Source organism: Salvia hispanica, chromosome 2 (genome assembly GCF_029641045.1).
Source record: "Salvia hispanica isolate PSC_SH4W2 chromosome 2, Shi_PSC_v1, whole genome shotgun sequence".
Taxonomy (NCBI): domain Eukaryota; kingdom Viridiplantae; phylum Streptophyta; class Magnoliopsida; order Lamiales; family Lamiaceae; genus Salvia; species Salvia hispanica.
In genome coordinates, this window is record NC_142693.1 from 32,659,772 (window position 1) to 32,680,636 (window position 20,865).

General features: G+C 37.3%; 2 protein-coding genes and 1 pseudogene across 3 annotated transcripts; all 3 read right to left on the reverse strand.

Moving 5' to 3' along the window:
* Positions 1-544: 544 nt before the first annotated feature.
* Positions 545-3,352, reverse strand: LOC125202466 (zinc finger protein GAI-ASSOCIATED FACTOR 1-like). Its single transcript, XM_048100863.2, has 4 exons — positions 2,720-3,352; positions 2,225-2,621; positions 1,954-2,150; positions 545-1,632 (listed from the first exon to the last, which is right to left on the reverse strand). The coding sequence occupies exons 1-4, from the start codon at positions 2,820-2,822 to the stop codon at positions 941-943; spliced, it is 1,389 nt and encodes a 462-aa protein (XP_047956820.1). The 5' UTR covers positions 2,823-3,352; the 3' UTR covers positions 545-940.
* Positions 3,353-6,843: 3,491 nt separating this feature from the next.
* LOC125201279 (zinc finger protein ENHYDROUS-like) lies at positions 6,844-9,427 on the reverse strand (annotated as a pseudogene). Its single transcript, XR_016135382.1, has 4 exons — positions 8,884-9,427; positions 8,388-8,784; positions 8,064-8,308; positions 6,844-7,746 (listed from the first exon to the last, which is right to left on the reverse strand). The product of XR_016135382.1 is annotated as a zinc finger protein ENHYDROUS-like (transcript).
* A 6,233-nt stretch (positions 9,428-15,660) lies between these two features.
* Positions 15,661-20,717, reverse strand: PHIP1 (phragmoplastin interacting protein 1). Its single transcript, XM_089066097.1, has 5 exons — positions 20,601-20,717; positions 19,046-19,738; positions 18,214-18,382; positions 17,262-17,308; positions 15,661-17,185 (listed from the first exon to the last, which is right to left on the reverse strand). The coding sequence occupies exons 2-5, from the start codon at positions 19,696-19,698 to the stop codon at positions 15,910-15,912; spliced, it is 2,145 nt and encodes a 714-aa protein (XP_088922223.1). The 5' UTR covers positions 19,699-19,738; positions 20,601-20,717; the 3' UTR covers positions 15,661-15,909.
* Between the last annotated feature and the right edge of the window lie 148 nt (positions 20,718-20,865).

Consider the following 20,865-nt stretch of genomic DNA (forward strand, 5'->3'; position numbering starts at 1 on the left):
CTTAAATAATTTGATTTGATGCCCAATCGAAAAAAGAATGGTACAAGTATTTTCAAGGATTCAAATTTCTTCCGGAAACCATCATCCATATAATTGTGTAAATGTAAGTTGTATCCTAGTGTAAAATCATATACTACTATAAACCATCATGTAATTATGAACAAATCTGACGTAAAGATACATGCTTTCAAGCCCATCATTTGATATTTTTGAACTCATATATAATGGTAGCAACTTGCCGGCCTCACACTTTGACCAATACTAATATATTGACAAGTCTAATGATTCCCAATTCATGTCATTTTCATGATGTCACACCACTATAATCATAGTCTTATTGCATTATTTTGCTACAAATCAATCCAATTGTACATTACACAAAATTTCACTTGTGATTGAGCAAGATATCATCATCTTCTAAACTTTCTTGCTACGCTTCTCACTTCATTTTTATTTGGATAAGACCTAATTTATTGACTGACATTTGCCCCACAACCACCCATCATGTTTAAACATCACTCACCTAAACTCGTCTTTCCAGTGCTTAATAAACAAGATTTTTTCAGCCAAACATAAAAAGGGAATCCACAAACACAAGCTACAATCATTATTACATATGTTTATCTAACTAATTTAATGTGACAAAATATATACACAAAGCGTTGTAGCATGTGAGTTTAATACCTAGACTCATAATTGGTTCATATCTCATATCGAACCCGAGCTCGTACCTGGACGTATGATCACCCGATGAGACGAAGTATGGTGGCCGCCTACTCCACCTTCGATTTGAAACTGGAAAAAGAAAAACACAAATACTAACAGTAATTCTCTTTTCATCAAAGGCCTTAGGCCAATGAAATGCAAAATGGTTGCATCTCATCCAAAACTTTAAAACTCAGGATTTTTCACTACAATCAACAGCATTGTTTGTTGAGCTTCATCTTATATCTTGGCCACTGAAGTCTCTACCAACGTCGAGACCACCGTTCATCAGAACTGATAGTCCGCTAGTGGAGCCGCCAGTGGCGGCCATCCCCAAGCCAAGAAGGTCTAGGGTAGTATGCTTAGGCCCAAAAATTGAAGGAGTTCCCAACATTAGTTCCTTGAGACCAGAGCCACTATCACAGGCCAGCCCGAGACCAGCTAATGATGGCCCGTCGTGAGAAACACTAGGAGACGAGGACGAGGATGCAATTCCGAGACCCCTCAGTAACGACGTGTTTGATGCTGCAGCGCCCATCTGAGCGGCCTTTTGTAGCAATGCCGTTGCTGAGAGAGATGGCGGTGGTGCTGCTGGAGGATACTGCATATGGTCCTGCCCGGCTGTTCCGAAAATTGACGACCCTTGATTCACTGCAAGGCCGAGAGCTACTGGCTCTGAAGATGAAGACGGGGCAATAGCAGGCGTAGGGTCAGGACAAGCAATTGAACGGAATATATTTGAGAAGCCGGCTGTTTGAGATTGGAAGCTTCCAGAAGATGTGGATGAAGCAAACAGAGTGGCAAAGACATTACTACTAGAGCTTCCATTACTGCTAGAGCCACCCGTCAAGTTTGTCATCGCGGGTGTCTCCTCCAACATCCGGCCATTGGTCGAATCAGGTTTTGCACTTTCCAGCATCTCCGTAACTACAAGAAATTAAAATGAAGATAAAAAAAAAATCAACTAAAACAACAAAAGAAGCTATAACTTTTCCTTATAAATGATTCTATGCATAAAGTGAAACCATGCTTCCACTTCTTGGATCTTAATGCTTGTTTGCTTTACATAAAGTAAGTAATTTTTTAAATCAATCTCCCACTAATCTGTCCATTAATATCTAGTTCTTGCAATAAAAAAACAGCTAATCCAAAACCATATGCAGAGAGCAACAAAAACCATAAACTGACAAAACAGAATCCAAGATTCAAAGGCAACAGAAAAGGACAAATCAGGATTTAGCAAACTACCATGATTGTTGTTATCTGGTAAGGCCAAAGATACCACATCAGTTTGAGTAGAATCTTCATGCTCCGATGGCAATGGCAACGGTGGTGGAGGCGATGAGGCCGGTGAAGGTGGCGATGGCGGTGAAACAGAGGCTGGCTTCGATGTTTCCTCTGCTAAAGCATCACAAAATGCCCTGTGTGTGATAAAGCTATCCTTCCTACACACCACAAAATCACAATCAAGAAAAAGAGGCGAAATTCAATTCGATTTCGAAACCAAACCAAATTCAACCTGTTGAACAGAGTCCCACAGTCGCATTTGTACTCCTTCGTTCCACAAATCTTCGAATGCGCCTTCCAATCGGATTGAACCGCGTATTTCTTGGAGCATTTGTCGCATTTCCACTTCTTCTCGCCGTGCTTCCGGCAGAAATGCTTCTTGATCCCGGTGAGATCCCCGAGCGCCCGAGACGGCTCGTGGTGGACGCAGCTCGGCTCGGGGCAGACGTAGACGCGCTTCTTCACATCCTTGCTTGATCTCTGCCGCAGCTTCCATGGCAGATTGTGGCCACGCCGGTGCAGCTGCAGATTCTGATCGCGCTGAAACCCCTTTTTGCATACCTCGCAGACGAATCTGTTCGTCGCCATTAACGTCTTCGGTGATAAAGCGATCACCTCCGCGTCAGGATCTGATCAAATTAAATAATCCCCAAATCAATTGAATTGCATATTTTGAACTACACAGTGATAAAAAAAAAAAAAAAGGTGTGATAAATTCAATTCTCACCGGGCATGCCGGGGAGATTCCGCTTCTTTTTCGCAATTGCTTTCTGCGGCGGCGCTGCATGATTTCCGGAAGAATCATCGCCGGAGGCGGTGGAGTCATTCATTTTTTATCTTCTATTTGAGCCCTTACTAATTTTATCTAACGAAATTGATTCAGAAACCGGAAAAAATGCGTGCCCTAAAAAAGGCGGCGGCGGCGATTTTGCAAACTCCGGTAAAATGGCGGCAAAATAGAGCGGTAAAGAAGTAAAATTTACGAGTTTGCGGAAATGGGGTGTGGATAAAAACGGAGGAAATCAGGTGGGTGTTGAGATTTGACCAAAATTATAGAGGTTGGAATGGGAAAAGTTACAGAGATTGGCGGCTACTGTGTTGAAATGAAGGAGTGGAGTGGGGGAGGTTGTACACAGAGCTTAATTTGTTGCACCTTTTCAGATGAACTCTGCGGTTCAGAGCTGCCGGCGAGGTGGAAGGGCGGTGGCTTTTTTGAGTCGGCGGCTGAGAGAGAGAGAGAACAAGTCTTCTTTTTTGGGTCTTCAAAAAAATTATTTGTTGAAACATTATTAATGAAAGTTATTAATGTAACTGAATAAGTATACTAATTACTAGTAGTACTATACTATAATTATTATTTTCCATTTTCTATACGTAAATACCTGAACCTGAGGTGTCGGAAGCTTTGTATACTAAAAAAAAGTAAATCTTACAAACTAATAATAGTATCATATCGTAGTACTATAACTATTGTTTAATTTATGGGACATCATATTTTAGAGAGGTGATGACATTTTGGCCTCGGCCACAACCACAACCACAACCCATTATTAGTGCAAAGTATTTTAATGCATGCTACAAAATTAAAAATTAAATTAAACAAATTTTGAAAAGTTTCGATCTCATTTTATCACTTGCTATATTTTAATCCCTCCGTTCCATAGTAATAAAGTCTTTTTTTCAGCAAGGAGATTAAGAAAAATTATTTTAGGTGAGTTAAGTGAACAGAGAATAAAGTGGAAAATGAGAAAGGTAGAGAAATGAATATAGAAAAAAATAAGAGAAAGTAAAATAAGTGTAGAAAAATGTATTAACATTTAGTACTAAAAAGGAAAATGACTCTATTACTATGGAACGTACCAAAATGGCAAAATGACAATATTACTGTGGAACGGAGGGAGTAAGGCCATCTACAACGCCGTCTCTTATCCATCTCTTAACCCCCTCATCTCTTCACTATTCATGGACCCCACTGTACTTTTTCACTCCATATCTTAATTAAGAGACATCACCTACATGGCTACATCCCTCCATCTAGGCCTGCTTATTCGGCCGGTTTCGGTTCTAACCGGACCGGTTGACCGGTTAACCGGTTTTAAATTTTCATAAATTCAAGAACCGGAACCGGAACCGATCGATTCCGGTTTGGAACCGGCCAGTTAAGAACCGGTCGATTCCGGTTCCGAACCGGAACCGATGTGTAATTTTAATCCGAATTTATTTATAATTTTAAATAGTTCAATACTAAAAAAATAATAATCCAACATCTAGAATTATAACAAATAATACCTAAAAATTAAAATAAATACCCAAAATACAAACCAACAATACAATAATATTCATATATGGATAAGAGTGATGCCAAGTGTAGTAGGTCGGGTCGATCTAGTTTATGTTAGCAATTTTTTACTAATACAAAAATAGGAGTTCTAAACTTTAGCAATTTTTTAAAAAAATTGAATTTTAAAATTGAATTTCATTTTCCCTTTTTTGGCTAAACATAGTATTCATTGGAATTTTCAATACTAATTGATATTGTTGTGACTATTTGGTTTATACCGGAACGCTTAATAAATAATTCACAAATATGTTAAAATTGTATGTTAAATGAATTGTTACATAAATTTGTAATAAATATATCATATGAAATGATATTGTATTTGTATAAGTTCTTTTGAAAACTAAAAACAAACTTATGATGTTCTATTCATTGTAGTTAGTTCATAAAAAATGGATTAGGGAAATAATTGTAGATTCAAAGTATCACAGATTAAACATTTAAATCTAAAAATCACTCAATGTTTCAAACTATTTTACTTTAATTCAAAATTAATTCAATAAATTAGATTTTTTAGTATATTAAATTATAAAAAAATAAATTTGAATTATAATCCGGTTCCCGGTTAGGAACCGGTCGGTTCCGGTTCCGAACCGGAACCGGTGTTATTTAAAAAGTTGGAACCGGTACCGGAACTGGATTTTCCGGTTCCGATTCCTCAATTAACCGGTCGGTTCCGGTTTCGATTCCGGTTAACCGAGAACCGGAGAACCGTTTAAGCACCCCTACCTCCATCTCTTAACCATCTCATCTCTTAACTATTCATTCAATTTTATTTTTTAATTTTATTTTCAACAAATCCAATTAATAAAAAACACACTTCATTAAATAAAATAAAATTACAATTTAAAATCTTAAAAAATATAAAAAACACATAATTAAAATCCTAAAAAATATAAAAACACTTAATTAAAATCATAAAAAAAATATAAAAAGATTTGTATTTTTTGAATTTTATACTATATTTTTTTTAATTTTTGAATTTTTTCTGAATTTAAAAAAAAATCAATTTTAACGGATATAAACGACGTCCATTCGTGGGCGTCACGCACGAACCACGGCTCGCCACGTCGCCAAGGCGCGTGGCTAGACGTCTCACCAGCTGCCTCTTCGGAAGGAGACACGGGACGCGACGGAGACGAGATGGCGACGAGACGGAGTTTGCATCGCTGTCTCACTGTCATCTCGTCGCGGACGTCTCTCTGCGACGAGATGGAGACACCCACGCGATAATATTTAGCAATTATACCAATTAAACCGTGATATTTTATCAATGAGTAGTGTATCTTTATTTTAAAATCTGTATCTATTGTAGTATTGCGTACCCATCAACTAAAAAATAAAAGGAAATATTAATGCGTAGAATTTATTTTTCATAGCAAAATATTTGGCATAATTTGGAACCGTGACTTTACAGATGACAAAAATTTCCGATAGTAAATTGGAACAATTAAAAAATTGTGATACTTAAGAATTAATGGTAGAGTTTTTATTCATACATTTAGTAATGTTATCAATTTCATCTTAATCTTCTAAACTTGTCAATTTTATCCAAAATTTCAGTTATTATAATTAGTCTACTCCAATTTTTTGAACTTGTCAATTCTATTACAATATTTTCAACTTAAAACTTGCAAATAATTTAGAAATTGAAACTAACATAATTTTATCATTTTCAGTCTCTAACTTGTGATATTTTTTCTAAACATATAGACTACTCTCTACACCCACGACAAAATTGTCATATTGTGAATGACATTATAATATTGGTAAAATGATTGATAGTGGTGTGAATAGCACAAGTTTCTCACTCTAACTAAAGGTGTACATCATTAACAAACATTGTAAATAATGGCTACGCAAGGTAATAAAATAGTGAGTTATGTCGATCCCCACTTATACAAATGGCCGTACCAAAATTTTCGGATCCAAAAAGAAATTGTGGCAAATATTTAGTAAACTAAAGTGTTCACTAATAAGACATGATATTACCCCGAGATTAAATATTTAGATCTTATTTATTCAATCAGATAACATTCATAAAACTTGTAGTAGTATATTAAATCGAACATCAATATTTTCTTATAGCACGTCTCTCTCACACACCTAGAAACAGATACAGAACCTATCCTGATAATCAAGTGGGATTATGGCAAATCAAGATGATATAAAGACAAGTCAGTACTAACCTTAAATGATTTGCTTAATTTGTTCCAACCCACACCAATCAAACACCCACTAGGATTCAACATCACATTATCCTCATCCTAATTAAGTTTTAAAAGATAAAACATGTTGTGTGAGAGATGATGCTTCAATCAAGCACACCACTATCATGACATAAATATTCACCTAAAAACTTTTATTCATCTGTCCCTATCAAATTTGACTCATCCCTAATCTAAGATAGTTTTAAATTAGCATTATTTCATTACTTCATCTGCTTCACCTTCTACTACTCACATTGGCCCAACCTAGTCATTATTAGATAAACAATTTGTGCACAGCAGATGTGATCACTAAAGTAATTCAACTTCTAATTATTTATATATTTGACTATCCAACATACTGTTCTACTTAGTAAAATTACATATTTGAACTATACTAATCAGTAATCACATATCACAACTGCTACTAGCATTTCTGGAGAGAAAGATAAATATGGGTGCACCAACAAACCTTCAAACAGACAAATCTTATGCTGCTGCAGAAACGTCGACACCATCATTAAAGTTGATACCCTGCCGTTGAGCCACCATTAGCAGCCATCCCCAGCCCGAGAAGGTCGAGAGTAGTGTACTTTGGGCCGAAAACGGATGGAGTTCCCAACATTAATTCCTTCAAACCAGACCCACTATCACAGCCTAGTCCGAGCCCGAGCCCGGAAGCTAATGATCCCCCACTTGTCTCCATTTTCTGCTGACTCCACTCCTCGGTAGAATTGGGAGATGAGGAAGACGAAACTATCCCAAGACCCCTCAGCAATGACATGTTTGGTGCAGCAGCGCCTATCTGAGCAGCCTTCTGCAGCAATGCTGTTGCTGAGAGAGCGGGTGGTGGCGCTGGAGGATACTGCCTGCGCTCCTGTCCTGCATTTCCGAAGATTGATGAGCCTTGATTGACAGCCAGACAGAGAGCTACAGGTTCTGACGATGAAGAGGGTGCGGCATCAGGGGTATAATCAGGGCGAGCAACGGATTGAAATAAGTTGGTGAATCCAGTTGTTTGCGGTTGCAAGCTTGCTGAAGATGTGGATGAAGCGAATAGGCTGGCAAATACATTACTGCTTGAGCTCCCACTACTGCCAGAGCAACTGCTACTGCTGCATCTCGCGGCTAAGCTTGTGGCGTTAGGCGACTCTTCCAAAATCTGGCTGCTACTGGGATTGGCAATGGTGCTATCCAGCAACTCCGTCACTAAACAATATCAAGAAACAAACAGAAAATACTTACTACTTATAGAAACAAAGAAGCAGTAACAGATAACAAGCAACTTCAAGATTATATGCAGATAACAACAGAAACCAACAACTTCTTTTATACTATTATATAGTTCTTGAACATAGTCCAAATAATATGCAGATAACAACAGAAACCAGTAACAGACAAAACTTCAAGATCAAAGACAAGTAGATAACAAATGTTATTGTATTTTGTCCAAATCAACAAATGTGTAGAGGAAAAGACAACTAATAGAATAAAACAACAAACAAATCCAAGTTGTATTAATATACCATGATTACTATTATCATCACTGCTGTTATCAGGTACTATACTGGAAGCAACATCAGCTGCAGCTTGAGGAGGATCTTCAGGTGTAGAGGCTTGCTGCTGCTGCGATGGTGGCAGCGCCGACGAAACCCTAGTTTCAAGATCTTTAGCCGCATCAGCAGCAGGCTCGGCTGCCAAAGGAGCTTTTTTTGCACCTTCATCTGCCAAAGCATCACAGAATGCCCTGTGAGTGATATAACTGTCCCTCCTGCAATCAAAACCAGATTAATAAGCCGTCAATTCCACTTCAAGACTTGAGTTTCCATGGAACTGAAGCCACTCCCCACCTCGAAAACACGACTCCACATTGACATTTGTACTCTTTCGTTCCGCAAATCTTCGAATGCGCCTTCCAGTCGGATTGAACTGCGTATTTCTTAGAGCACTTGTCGCATTTCCACTTCTTCTCGCCGTGCTTCCTGCAGAAATGCTTCTTGATCCCGGTCAGATCGCCCAGCGCCCGCGCCGCCTCGTGGTGGACGCAGCTCGGCTCGGGGCAGACGTAGACACGCTTCTTCACATCCGTGCTCGATCTCTGCCGCAGCTTCCACGGCAGATTGTGGCCCCTCCGATGCAGCTGCAGATTCTGATCCCTTTGGAAGCCTTTGTTACAGACTTCGCACACAAATCGATTCGTCGCCATCAGCGTCTTCGGCGATAGGGCAATCACCTCGGCATCAGGATCTGATCCAATCACACACAAATTCTCACCTCTATGATTCAAAATTACTCACAAAAATTAACAAAATCAACTCTCGAAGCTTCTATTCCACTTCCACATACCTGGAGTTCCAGGCAGATTGCGTTTCTTCTTCGCAGCTGGTTTCGGAGAGATCGTTTGATTACCAGAAGAAGAGTCGCCAGAAGCTGCCGACTCATTCATGGCGCTGAGATTTCTCTAAACCAGTAAAATAACGATTCTATTGATCTTCAAGCGCATAAAATTAGTGCTGAGGAAATTTGAGCGCTTCAAAACTTTTCCTATTTCAGCTACAGAAATTCAGCAAATTGAGGTCAAAAATGTCGCCGCGTAATCACCTCCGGTGAGGATAGGTGTGAAAACATTGAATATCAAAATTGCAAGTCCACAAAAATGGATTGGGGACAAAAACCATTTTATTATTCACTTCGGCCAAAATTAAATTACTGAAGCTGAAATCTACCTAGCGTGAGATGTAGAGCTAGACAGCGAGGTTGATTCCGCTGCAGCGCGCCGTTCGCCGACTGGAGAAGGTCGGCGGCGGGTCAGAATTAGAGAGAGAGAGAGAGAGAGAGAGAGAATTCGGTAGAGAGAGAGAGTGTGTGTGTCCAAAAAGTCTTCGTTGTTACCTTTTCGGTCTTCATATCTTAGGCTTATCTGCTTTTATTTACCATTTTTGGATTTTCTTTTCTATTTCCATTTTGAATTTTTGTACACAGATTATCTAATTACAGTTTGTATAAAGAAAATTTAAAAAGGTAATTACGAATTAATTTACTACTAGTATAAATATTGGTCTCAAATAAATTGAAATTAAAACTGTCTCTCAACGAAATTTAATTAGAGATTGCGTAAAGAAAATTATTATCGGAAGGTCATTTATGTGTCGATCTACGACATAACATTGGGTTGGGGCTACATAAGGGTTCTCATTTTCTATTTGAAAAATATAAAAATTTAACTTAATTATTGTATGTTTTTATATTTTGGACAAAAGAATCTTTTTCATGACAACATTAAGCTAGTAGTAATTTTATTTGGGATGTATTGAATTATATAGTACAACGTTAATTTTCTACTTCCAGTTTATTCAGAATCTCAAATAGTTGTAGTCAATAGTGCATAAAAATGGTAAAGTTTATAATGTCGATATTCACTATGAATAGATAGTAACCATTAATAAACTTAAAAATAAAGAAAAAATGATAGTACTGATTAGTTCAATCCGCAAAATATACTATGATAGTATGATACTAATTAATTATCCATTCATATATAATGGCACAAGTGGGGTTGAGGGCAACGACAGACCCATGATATATAACTCGTGGGATCGGATATACCGAATACTTAATGTATGGAGTATAATATTTAAATAATAATTATTTAAAAATATAGATAATATTTAAATACTAGTACTATCTCTGTCCACGAAAATTTGTCTCATTTTTCCATTTCCGTCCGTCTCCCAAAATTTGTCCCATTTCACTTTTACCATTTTTGGTAGTGGATCTTATATTCCACTAACTCATTCCTACTCACATTTTATTATAAAACTAATACATAAAGTAGGATCCACAATCCACTAACTTTTTCAACTCACTTTCCATTACATTTCTTAAAACTCGTGCCCGGTCAAACCGGGACGAATTTTCGTGGACGGAGGTAGTAATATTTTTGAAAAAATGCATTACAATTCTTTTAGTATCTACTAAGTGGAGTACTAATTAAATAAGCTAATAAAGTCCCATTTCATTTTGAAGAACAAAATTTTTATTCACCACACAATAATATTGCACAAACTACGATGCGTCTTCATCACCACATTTCTACGCAGAGTTATCTTGGTTCTGCTCTCTTTTTCTTTCATCGATCTCTCCTCTCAATTTTAATCACTATCGATAACTTAATTGTATATCTACTCTCTCTCTCTCTCTCTATTTCTCTAAATCCCAGTTTTCAACACTTTTTCGTTTAACTTTCGTGGAGCGGTGGAGGCGTTGGCCGTGGGGTCGGAGGTGGGCTGTTGCGGGATCGGCCGACGAATTCTCGTATATTCCGGTGGCATTCATGGACCCGCGGTGGGGTCGGCCGACCCCACCTAGGTCCGTCTCTGGTTGAGGGATGACCAATTCCACTGTCTGAGGGTCAGAAAACTCCATTAAATTCAGTCTTTAATGTTGTAGTCGACAACATGGTGCAATAACCTCTTTTGTAACTGTGACTTACTTTCGTTATTCGTTCGCCATGTATTGCCAGTGGTGTTCATCGCACTGCCTCTACCTTCCGAAGCTAGCGACAACCTTATTCATTGTGTCTAATTCCATGATAAGATTTGTCATTATTTATATACATATACTAGTTTTCTCCTAATCAAATTAACAAAATGAAGATTTTTTACAGCATAAAAGTTTAGAGATCTCAAATTATGCATGATTGCAAATTTGTCGGTTGATGATAGTTGAAACTTGATAGGTAGTATGACCGTATATTTAGGGGTGGTAAATCGTGCGTGTTGTGTCGTTATCGTGTCGACACGATAACGACACGGCACGATAACGACACGACACGATAACAACAAATACGAACACGACCCGTTAAGAAAACTCCAAACACGAACACGAACACGACCCGCTACCCTCAGACACGAACACGACACGAACCACTTCGGGTCAACACGACACGATAACAACACATATACGACACAACACGATAACAACAATATAATAATAATATTATAATATATTAATATTATTTCTAATATAAAAATTTTAATTTTAATTTTAATTTTTAAAATTTTAAAATAAATAAAAATAAAATTAATATTATATATACTTAACGTGTAACACGAACACGACACGAAATAATATTATAGTATACTTAACGTGTAACACGAACACGACACGAACCCAATAAGCTTTGACACATACCCATTAATTTCGTGCGGGTTCGTGTCGTGTTATCGTGTCGTGCCAAAAATTGTCATCCCTACGTATATTACATGAAAGAGACCTAAGCTTTTAATTAAATTCGATCCACCATTCACATCAATATCAACAATATATATTGTGGAATTCAATAAATATTTATAGTGAAATTCTCATGTAAAATCATATGCCGCAACTACAATATTAGAGTATGGTGTCCGAATTTTTCATTTTTTCCATATCCATGATTCATATATGTTGAGTGACATAAGGATGGATCCATGGACTTCAGTAAAGAAATGACGAGATGAATCGATGTTGATACTAATTTATTGTTTGTTTCTGTTATACGAAGAAAATACTTGGTGTGGGAATCCTGTCCAATTATTTTTATCAACGGATTTAGTTACTTATTCATTCGTTAATTGTAGATTCTTTCGTGAACGAGATAACGCATTTAAAGGTTTAAAATTATTTATGAAGAAATTAAAAGTATGGAAGCCAACAAAATTTCTTTTTGATTAAGGCCTACTCTGTTTGACTCTTTTGTCCCATTCGCAATTTGTCCTCTTCTTTTGGTTGTATCTTAGTTGTCTCAGAATTTCCTTTAATTATGTTAATTGACTATGCTTCAATTCCACAAACTAGTGACAGAACTTGGACTTTTCATAAATTACAAGTTTTATTTATAAGACCAAATTTGTTCTTGCCAAAAGCATTTGATTAAGCCGTAAATAATTTTTTAATTGTATCTAGGCATTCATTGGTATGTATGTGGCGTGTACGTCTAATTAGTATTATTATATGAACTTTCTAGTTATCTTTTGATGACTATTGCTTTCAAGTGTATCACTATCAATGCACAAAAAATATGAAAAAGATAAGTAAAAATTAATGAGCTACTTTATTTTTGTAAGGTAGTGGAGGAACAATAATAGTAGGCAAAAGATAGAGTGAGATTTTATATATTAGTATGATACATAAATAAAATGTTTTCGTGCACGAAAGTGAGACCGTACCACCTCAGCGCACGTGATGTTGTAATACTTGATAGGAACATAATCTCACCATCCTTCCATGTACCATATATACAAATAATGCACCTTTGAGGATCCAGATTTTGACATTGAGACTAGGGGTGGCTAAATGGGTTGTCTGCGGGTATCCGCACCCGACAAGTCGGGTACTCATACCCATTTTAGCCAAATTTGATGTCACAATACCCGTCCCGCGGCATACCGGGATTATCCGATACCCGTGTCGGATATCCCGTACCCGACATTGCGGGTACCCGTACCCGACCCAAAAGCCTAATAAAAAATTTGAAAATCATAATAACCGCCAACATTCCCTAATTTACTTTATTAATATCGATGGTAATGTTGAATAGATTGAGAATAAAAGTGAGGGGACACTTTATAGCTAATTCCGGTGAGTTTTCAATTGTATGTTCGTTGGAATATAAAATGTTTTAAAAGAACTCTTAGATTATATAAAGTACTTCCATTATTTCCCCTTAATAGAGGCATTTCAATTTTTTCACTCATTTTAGAAATTTAATAATAGAAATACTCTTCTATACATTATTATCTCTCTAACTTTATTTTTTCTCCATTCTAACTATTTATTTTTAATTTTTCAAAATGAGTACGTATATGGCTATTAAGTAAGTATTATTTAACTATTTACTTTTTTTCTCCACTTTAACTATTTAAACACCTTTATTAATATGGAACGGAGAGAGTGTTAAAAGATAGAATATGACTAATACTAATAATAACAGGTATTATCAGGACTAACGGGTATACCCGCTACCTGTAAAACTCTAAAACACACTACCCGATCCCGCCCCGTTTCCCGTTATCGTCGGGTGGCGGGTACCCAATACCCCGCGGGTAGCGGATCGAGATGGGAATTACCCATTACCCGCTACCCATTTTGCCACCCCTAATTGAGACTAAGGCCATCCGCATCCCTGTCTCTTATCCGTCTCTTAACTGTCTCATCTCTTCACTATTTATGGGCATCACTGTACTTTTCACCTCATCTCTTAACTAAGAGACAGCACCTGCATCCCTCCATCTCTTAACCATCTCATCCCTTAACTATTCATTCAATTTCATTTTTTATTTTTATTTCCAACAAATTCAATTAATATTTCATTGAAATATTAAATTAATACTAATAATTCATTAAATCATTAAAAACCACAAAAATTACAACATCCGAAAATACGAAAAATACATAATTGAAATCCTATGGAGTATTTTTAATTTTTTAATTTTCAATTTTTATTACAATATTGAAAAATACAAAAATTAAAAATTACAATATTTTAATTTAATTTATTTTCGAATTTTCTTGATTTTTAAAAAAAAAAAACAAAAAAAAACATTTTAAACGGATATAAACGACGCCCACTCGCGGGCCGGCGAGTGGGCGTCACGCACGAACCGGAGCACGCCACATCGCCAAGGCGCGTGTCTCACCAGCTCGAGGCCGGCCTCTTCGGGACACGTCACGCGACGAGACGGCTCGTCTCTTCGGGACGAGATGCATGCCGCATCGCCGTCTCGATGAGACGAGATAGGGACCGCATCGAGACGCGATGCGGATGCCCTCATAGAAAGTGTAGTACTAGTAGTAGTTAATTTGGCTTTGCCACTATTAGTATAGAGCATGGTATTTTTTTATGTTGGCGATGCTAGAAATATATGTGGCATTGACGGTAGGGAACTACGAGAGAGATGGATAATGAGAAAGAAAGAATTAGAGAACAAGCAAGAAAAGTTAGGGAAATACATATGATTGTTGTCAGTAGAATAAACATCGGCGTTGATAGAACGACGACGTTGGAAAAGCTGCACCGGCACCGTGGGCCATAAGTCTCAGCCGGCCTAAACTCACTTAATAGTTGAGATGGTCATGGGCCTAGGCCGAGCTGTATGTGAGCTGAGTTTTTAGTGGTCTTGGGTCTGGGCTGGACCTGAGTTTAAAAATGGACCAATTATGCCCACTTTAGGCAATGAGTTTAGCCCATTTAGTTTCACTGATGAGCTGGTAAGGACGTAAGGTCAATCCGACTCGATTAACAACTTTAAACTTAGAGATTTAAACCACAGCTCTAAATTGCAAAGAGTGAAACATACTAAGTTCATTATTAGTGTGGAATTGTTTGCATCTATGACCCAAAAGACAATCTGGCATCACTTCTACACTAATTTGACTATAAATGTCAAACAAATAACAACAAATTAATTAGCATAGAAAAATGTATTTCGGGTAGTTATAAGAAAAAAAAGTGTTTGACCATAAATTATTCGTCCTATTTACATATTCTTGTCAAAAAAATAATTTCGGCCATAAATCAAACTGTGGAGCAAAGTCCGAGCTATTTAATAAATTATTAAGATTATAATAAAAATGACTTTGGCTTAAAATTGAGGCAATACAATATGATTAATCATATTCTTCTTTCATTGATAAGGTTGTGTGGTGGATTTGTGACTACGAAATTTCAGTGGCTCCACAACTGGCCGACAATTAAATTAATGACTTCCAAATCAACTATGCCTAGCACCACCTACCTCATATACTACATTTCTTTCTTTTTAAGAAACAGAATCATTTTATTTCAAAATGCTGGATGTCAACGACTTTAATTAAAAAAGTTGAATATATATCTACAATATTCCTATTAATTTAACACAGGCATGTGATTTTGTCTGGAGCCTTTTGATTATTTTGTCAACTTCAAATTTAAAATTGATTATACTTTGCTAGAATATAGTTACAAAATACTACATATTTCTGACGACAACAAGGCAGCAATGTTCACTGTATTTGGCTCGAATTATTCTTCGATCTCATTCACAGTTGGTTTAAGTGATTAAACAAACTGAAATAAAAGAATACATTGCACGACTGAGAAAATAGACAGAAAATCAAAGTCAATCTCTAACCTTGTGTCATGTTTTTTTGTGGATAAAACAACTGCATGATACTATAACAACAATTTTGCATGAAAGCTAGAAGTACAATGGGAGCAAAAATGAAAGAAGCACAAGCTTCCCTCTCATTGTCAATTCATTCTCAATATTCAAATGTATAAATTAAAAAGCCTCCTCTCCTTTTTCTCCAGAGTTGTCGCCGACTACATGGTGTGGCATTCTGAATACTGGACTATGCTGTACCTGGAGTTGTAGGACCAGCAGCTTGTACCTTCGGGCAATCCGATGAAAGATGGCCCTTTTCTCCACATTCGTAACATGTTCGCCTCCGTATCTTTGAACTCATAGCGGCCGAGACACTGCTAGGAACTTGCTTTTCAACTTCTACACTAGCATTATAATGGTTGACTTGATAGTTCTCTTGTGGCACCTTCAAACTGGCAGCAGCAGGTACCAGCAGTTGTGTACCTGGATTTGTAGGAGTAGCAGCTTGTATCTTCGGGCAAGCTGATGAAAGATGCCCTTTTTCTCCACATTCGTAACATGTTCTCCTCCGTATCTTTGAACTAACATCAGCTGTGACACTGCTTGTAACTTGCTTTTCAACTTCTACACTAGTATTATAATAGTCGACTTGATAGTCTTCTTGTGGCACCTTTAAACTGGCAGCAGCAGGTAACTGCGGTTGTGTACCTGGATTTGTAGGAGCAGCAGCTTGTATCTTCGGGCAAACAGATGAAAGATGGCCTTTTTCTCCACATTCGTAACATGTTCGCCTCCGTATCTTTGAACTAACATCAGTTGTCACACTGCTAGTATTATAATGGTCGACTTGATAGTCTTCTGGTGGCACCGTTAAACTGGCAGCAGCAGGTAACAGCGGTTGTGTACCTGGATTTGTAGGAGCAGCAGCTTGTATCTTCGGGCAAGCTGATGAAAGATGACCTTTTTCTCCACATTCGTAACATGTTCGCCTCCGTATCTTTGAACCAACATCAGTTGTGACACTGCTAGTATTATAATGGTCGACTTGATAGTCTTCTGGTGGCACCTTTAAACTGGCAGCAGCAGCTACCGCATTGACTTGATAGTCTTTAGGTGGAGCCTTCAAACTGGCAGCAGCGACCCCCTTGCCATTCTCGACTTGATTATCTTTTCGAATTGGTTTCGACTCAAAAGCAGTACCTTTCTTCACGGCACAGCTTATTTTAATAGGCCTCCCACAGACTACGGTTTGATCCAAGTTCAAAGCTGTTTTTAGAGAGAGGCTGTCATCGAAATCGACATGGGCATATCCCTTGAACTCCCCCGTCTCTTTATCTTGACCAAACCGAATAGATTTAATTGCGCAGCCAACAAGAGTATTTTTCAAATCATCCTCGGTTATATCCCATGCCAGATTACCCACATATATCCTATTGTAGCCCTCCTCAACAGATGGTGCAAAATTGGGCAACTTGTTTTCTTTAGTTGGCTTGAAAGGCTGGATTTTAAGGAAAAATCCACCCCTGGAAAATAGTAGAAATTCAGATCAAGACAAAGTGAACAGGAACTTCGAGTGTTACAATATTACTATAAGCTTACATGTCGGAACCATCAAGTGCCAATGCTCTCTTAGCTGCAGCTTCGGTCTACAAGAAAAAAAGCACAAATTAACATAATGAAAGTGACCATGCCTCTCCATCAACTTGATACAGTGATTTAATAGAAAAATTTATGGTCCTAGCTACACAACGGGCTCGAACTATCATCAAATAGAGGTACAATGATGGTTATCTTTGCCTCTCAAGGCAAACATGCCATGATGGAACGCAAAATCTCCAGGACCATATCAGAAAGACATGCAATCATTATTTCCATCTCATAATTTAAGCAAAAACCCACATTATTGTGAAAATGTTGAAGTTGGGATATTATGAAAAAGCATAATGGGACACAAACTGATATTTCCCCTTTTAAAATATATGATCTTATTACTTGTAAGCTCCAATTCCAAAAATAACTTTTAACCTAGGAGCTCAATCTATAAAATAAGCTTAGTTAACATGGTACTATAAGATTGATTTACTTTATTGAATTTCAGAAAGTGTGATTCAACAGCTAGCTGAAATGCAGCAATAACATAAATAAGATAACTAATCTAATAGAATTCCCGTTCTCTGTCATATCTGTTGTACTTGTATTGCATGCATTATACTCCCTTCGTCCACGAATAAGAGTCCCGTTCACTTTTTTGCACTTGTTTTGTAAAAATGATAATAAATAGTTAAAGTGGAGAAATGATAAAGTAAGATAGAGAATAATGTAGATACGAGTCTTATTTACATTATTCTCTATCTTACTTTATCATTTCTACACTTTAACTATTTATTATCATTTTTACAAAATAAGTGCAAAAAAGTGAACGGGACTCTTATTCGTGGACGGAGGGAGTAGCGTTTTAGATTGGTTCCACGTCGTCCTAAAAAATAACACTAACCGCGGAATGTACGAACAAATCATACAAATTCATCCTCTATCCAGTCAGAGAATCTACCTTGAAAGTGATAAATGCTATTCCTCGGAACTTCCCAGTGTCAGGAAATGTCATACAATCAATGAAAGTAATGGTTCCACAACCTTCAAAGTAACTTCTAATATCATCCTCATTGGAGTAGTATGGAATGCCTCCAACGTACACTTTTTGAGAACTCTCTAAATTAATTCTGCAGGATAAAGCAAGATGTGATGAGTGAAACTATTCAGAGCTAATCAAACATATGAGGAGTTTTAAAAGTTTCAAAATGTAAAGCAACCCTGTTGCAAAAACTCAAGACAAAATTACAGCCTACAGCTGCGCAATGTAAGTGTTGAAGCAAAAAGGCATTGCATTTATCATGCTAAATTTTCACAAGAATCATGTTACTAGCCGTCCATTGAAAAGCTAAAAACAGCTAGGAGAAGGCAAAGAGGAAGGATAACTATGTCTAGGTTGGTCAAGTACTCTTTGTGCATAAGTGAACACAAGAAGGGTTGCTAGTCTTGCTCTTTTGGCGAGTTATGAGGTCTTCTGATAAGTTCCATCCAAATATTAAAGTTAAGAAAGTATGAGTTAACATGCTACTCATGCAATTTGACATAGTTCTAAGCAATGAGCCACAATAAAGTAGAGCTACATATCAAAAGCTTAGCTCATTAAACAAAATAGCAATATTGAAAAAAGTTTACCATATAACCTTCAAATGAGAAAATTAAACAATTACTGTTCAGCCTTCACGTATATTATCTGATTGGTAAATAAAAATATACTACTACCAAACAAGGTCTATTTACAAGTAAAGTCCACGACAAATAAACCATCCAATAGAATAAAGTCCGGAATGGCATACCTATCATTATCAATGCTCACATCAGGATTTGCCACAATTTTCTCCGTAGTGGATCCATTTTCATTGTGGTTAACTTCTTCCTTGACTGCCCCATCTTCTGCCTCCTCATTTTTTTTATCTTCATTCTTTCTCTTCTTTATCATCCACCACTGTCGTGGCCTCTTCTTCTTCTTGTTGCTTTTCTTCTTCACTTTAACTGAAGCCTCACTTTCATCTTTCTGCTTCTTCTCCACATTCTCTGATGTCTCACTTACATCTCTCTTCTTCCTTTTCTTCGTTACGTTCTCTGATGCCCCACTTTCATCATTCTTCCTTTTCTTCACCTTCTTTTCCTGCTTAGTATCTGAATTCAGCCCATCTTGTTGCTTTAGCACCACATCACCACTTGTTCCTCCATTTTTCGTAATGTCTGCATTCTCAGACAGTGCCTTTTGCTTTGGTTTTACTCTTTTAGGTCTTTCTCTTTTAGATGATTTGGACTTTTGTGCCTCTAGATTCTGTATAACCCTCAAGGAATCCGAGGCTTTAGAAGAAATAGCCTGGGATTTCTCATGATTTTTGTCTGCTAAGTTATTCTGACCTCCTGAGATTGTGATTACTGTGGCTTTAGCAGCTCGTAGCTTCTCCTTCAGCTTCTTGTTTGATAATACCATTCTTATTCTTCTTCTCTCTGATCTTAGCAATCCAACATATCTAGCACCAGAGACATACATATAAACATTACAAGCAGTTCAAATTTTCAGCAAACCACCAAACTCATCAAACTCCATAAGAGAAGCACAATCCAAGAGTTCTGCGCTATATAATACTGAACAAGTTTTTGTTTACATCCACAAGCTTTAGTGGCTTGTGGTATTCATCCTCCCCTCTGCTAGGATGACAGACCCCGATACAAATCACAACCCCCCAACTTAGAAAAAGAGCATTTAGGGAAAAAAACAAAGAAGCAACAGTGGGATCATCCAACTGGTTTTTCTACAAATAAAATTCCCAACTTAGTAACAAATATGCAGTTAGATACATCCTCCGTGAGATTATGCCAGAGAGCTATAGCAATTATTGCAACGCGACAACATGGAAACGTCGGGAATTACGAAAGGACTCAAACAACATTCATGAATCATGATATTCCGACAGTACCACCCCCCATAGAAAAAGAGGGAAAAACACATAGCACACGAATACAACAAGTTGAGAACAATTGCATCAAGCTCTAAGATTTCATGCTCTTAAATTGGCCACAGTTTGCCAAGGTTCCTTCTTTCTACTCGCTATTCAAGTTACAAACCTAAAAAAATCGAAACTTCAGAAACAGACAACAAATAGGGATTCAGCTAATGCAGTATTTACCTCGATTGTTCTTTCACAAGTTAATTCTTTACAATCCAGCATTTCACAAAACACAACATGACAGAACAATAGCTACGAATTAAAGCACAATAATTTACTCGCATAGACAAATATGTATGCTGACAGTAGAGCAAAGTTGAATATGCGTAGTAGCTCCTAAAGAAAATGAGAAGAGGAAAAACAAATGGGAAAAATATCAGCTTACCAGTTTTTTCAAATAGCCACACGCCGCGGATTCTCCCTGTGGCCGCGAAATAAATCGGAATGAAGTTGGCGGAACGGAGCCGTGCGGCGGCGAAAGGTTTTATTTGGGGTTTTACCATTTTTCTTTTATTAGCTTCCACCTCGCAAGATTTTCAATTTAACAAAGTAACCCCTTTTAATTGTAACCTCCCACCCGAAGCCCCCCAAATTTCTCATAATTACATTTTGGTTTGTTATTTATTCTTTTTCCTTATTTTTAATTCTGG

Bases quoted from the DNA above. Each gene is read 5' to 3' on its own strand.
- LOC125202466 (XM_048100863.2), bottom strand. From the start codon at position 2,822: ATGAATGACTCCACCGCCTCCGGCGATGATTCTTCCGGAAATCATGCA. The intron at 2,622-2,719 runs GTGAGAATTGAA...TAATTTGATCAG, and splicing joins GAATCTCCCCGGCATGCCCG to ATCCTGACGCGGAGGTGATC. The intron at 2,151-2,224 runs GTTGAATTTGGT...TGTGGTGTGTAG, and splicing joins TGTGGGACTCTGTTCAACAG to GAAGGATAGCTTTATCACAC.
- PHIP1 (XM_089066097.1), bottom strand. From the start codon at position 19,698: ATGGTATTATCAAACAAGAAGCTGAAGGAGAAGCTACGAGCTGCTAAA. The intron at 17,309-18,213 runs GTAGATTCTCTG...TTTTTCTTGTAG, and splicing joins TAGCATTTATCACTTTCAAG to ACCGAAGCTGCAGCTAAGAG. The intron at 17,186-17,261 runs GTAAGCTTATAG...ACTATTTTCCAG, and splicing joins GCACTTGATGGTTCCGACAT to GGGTGGATTTTTCCTTAAAA.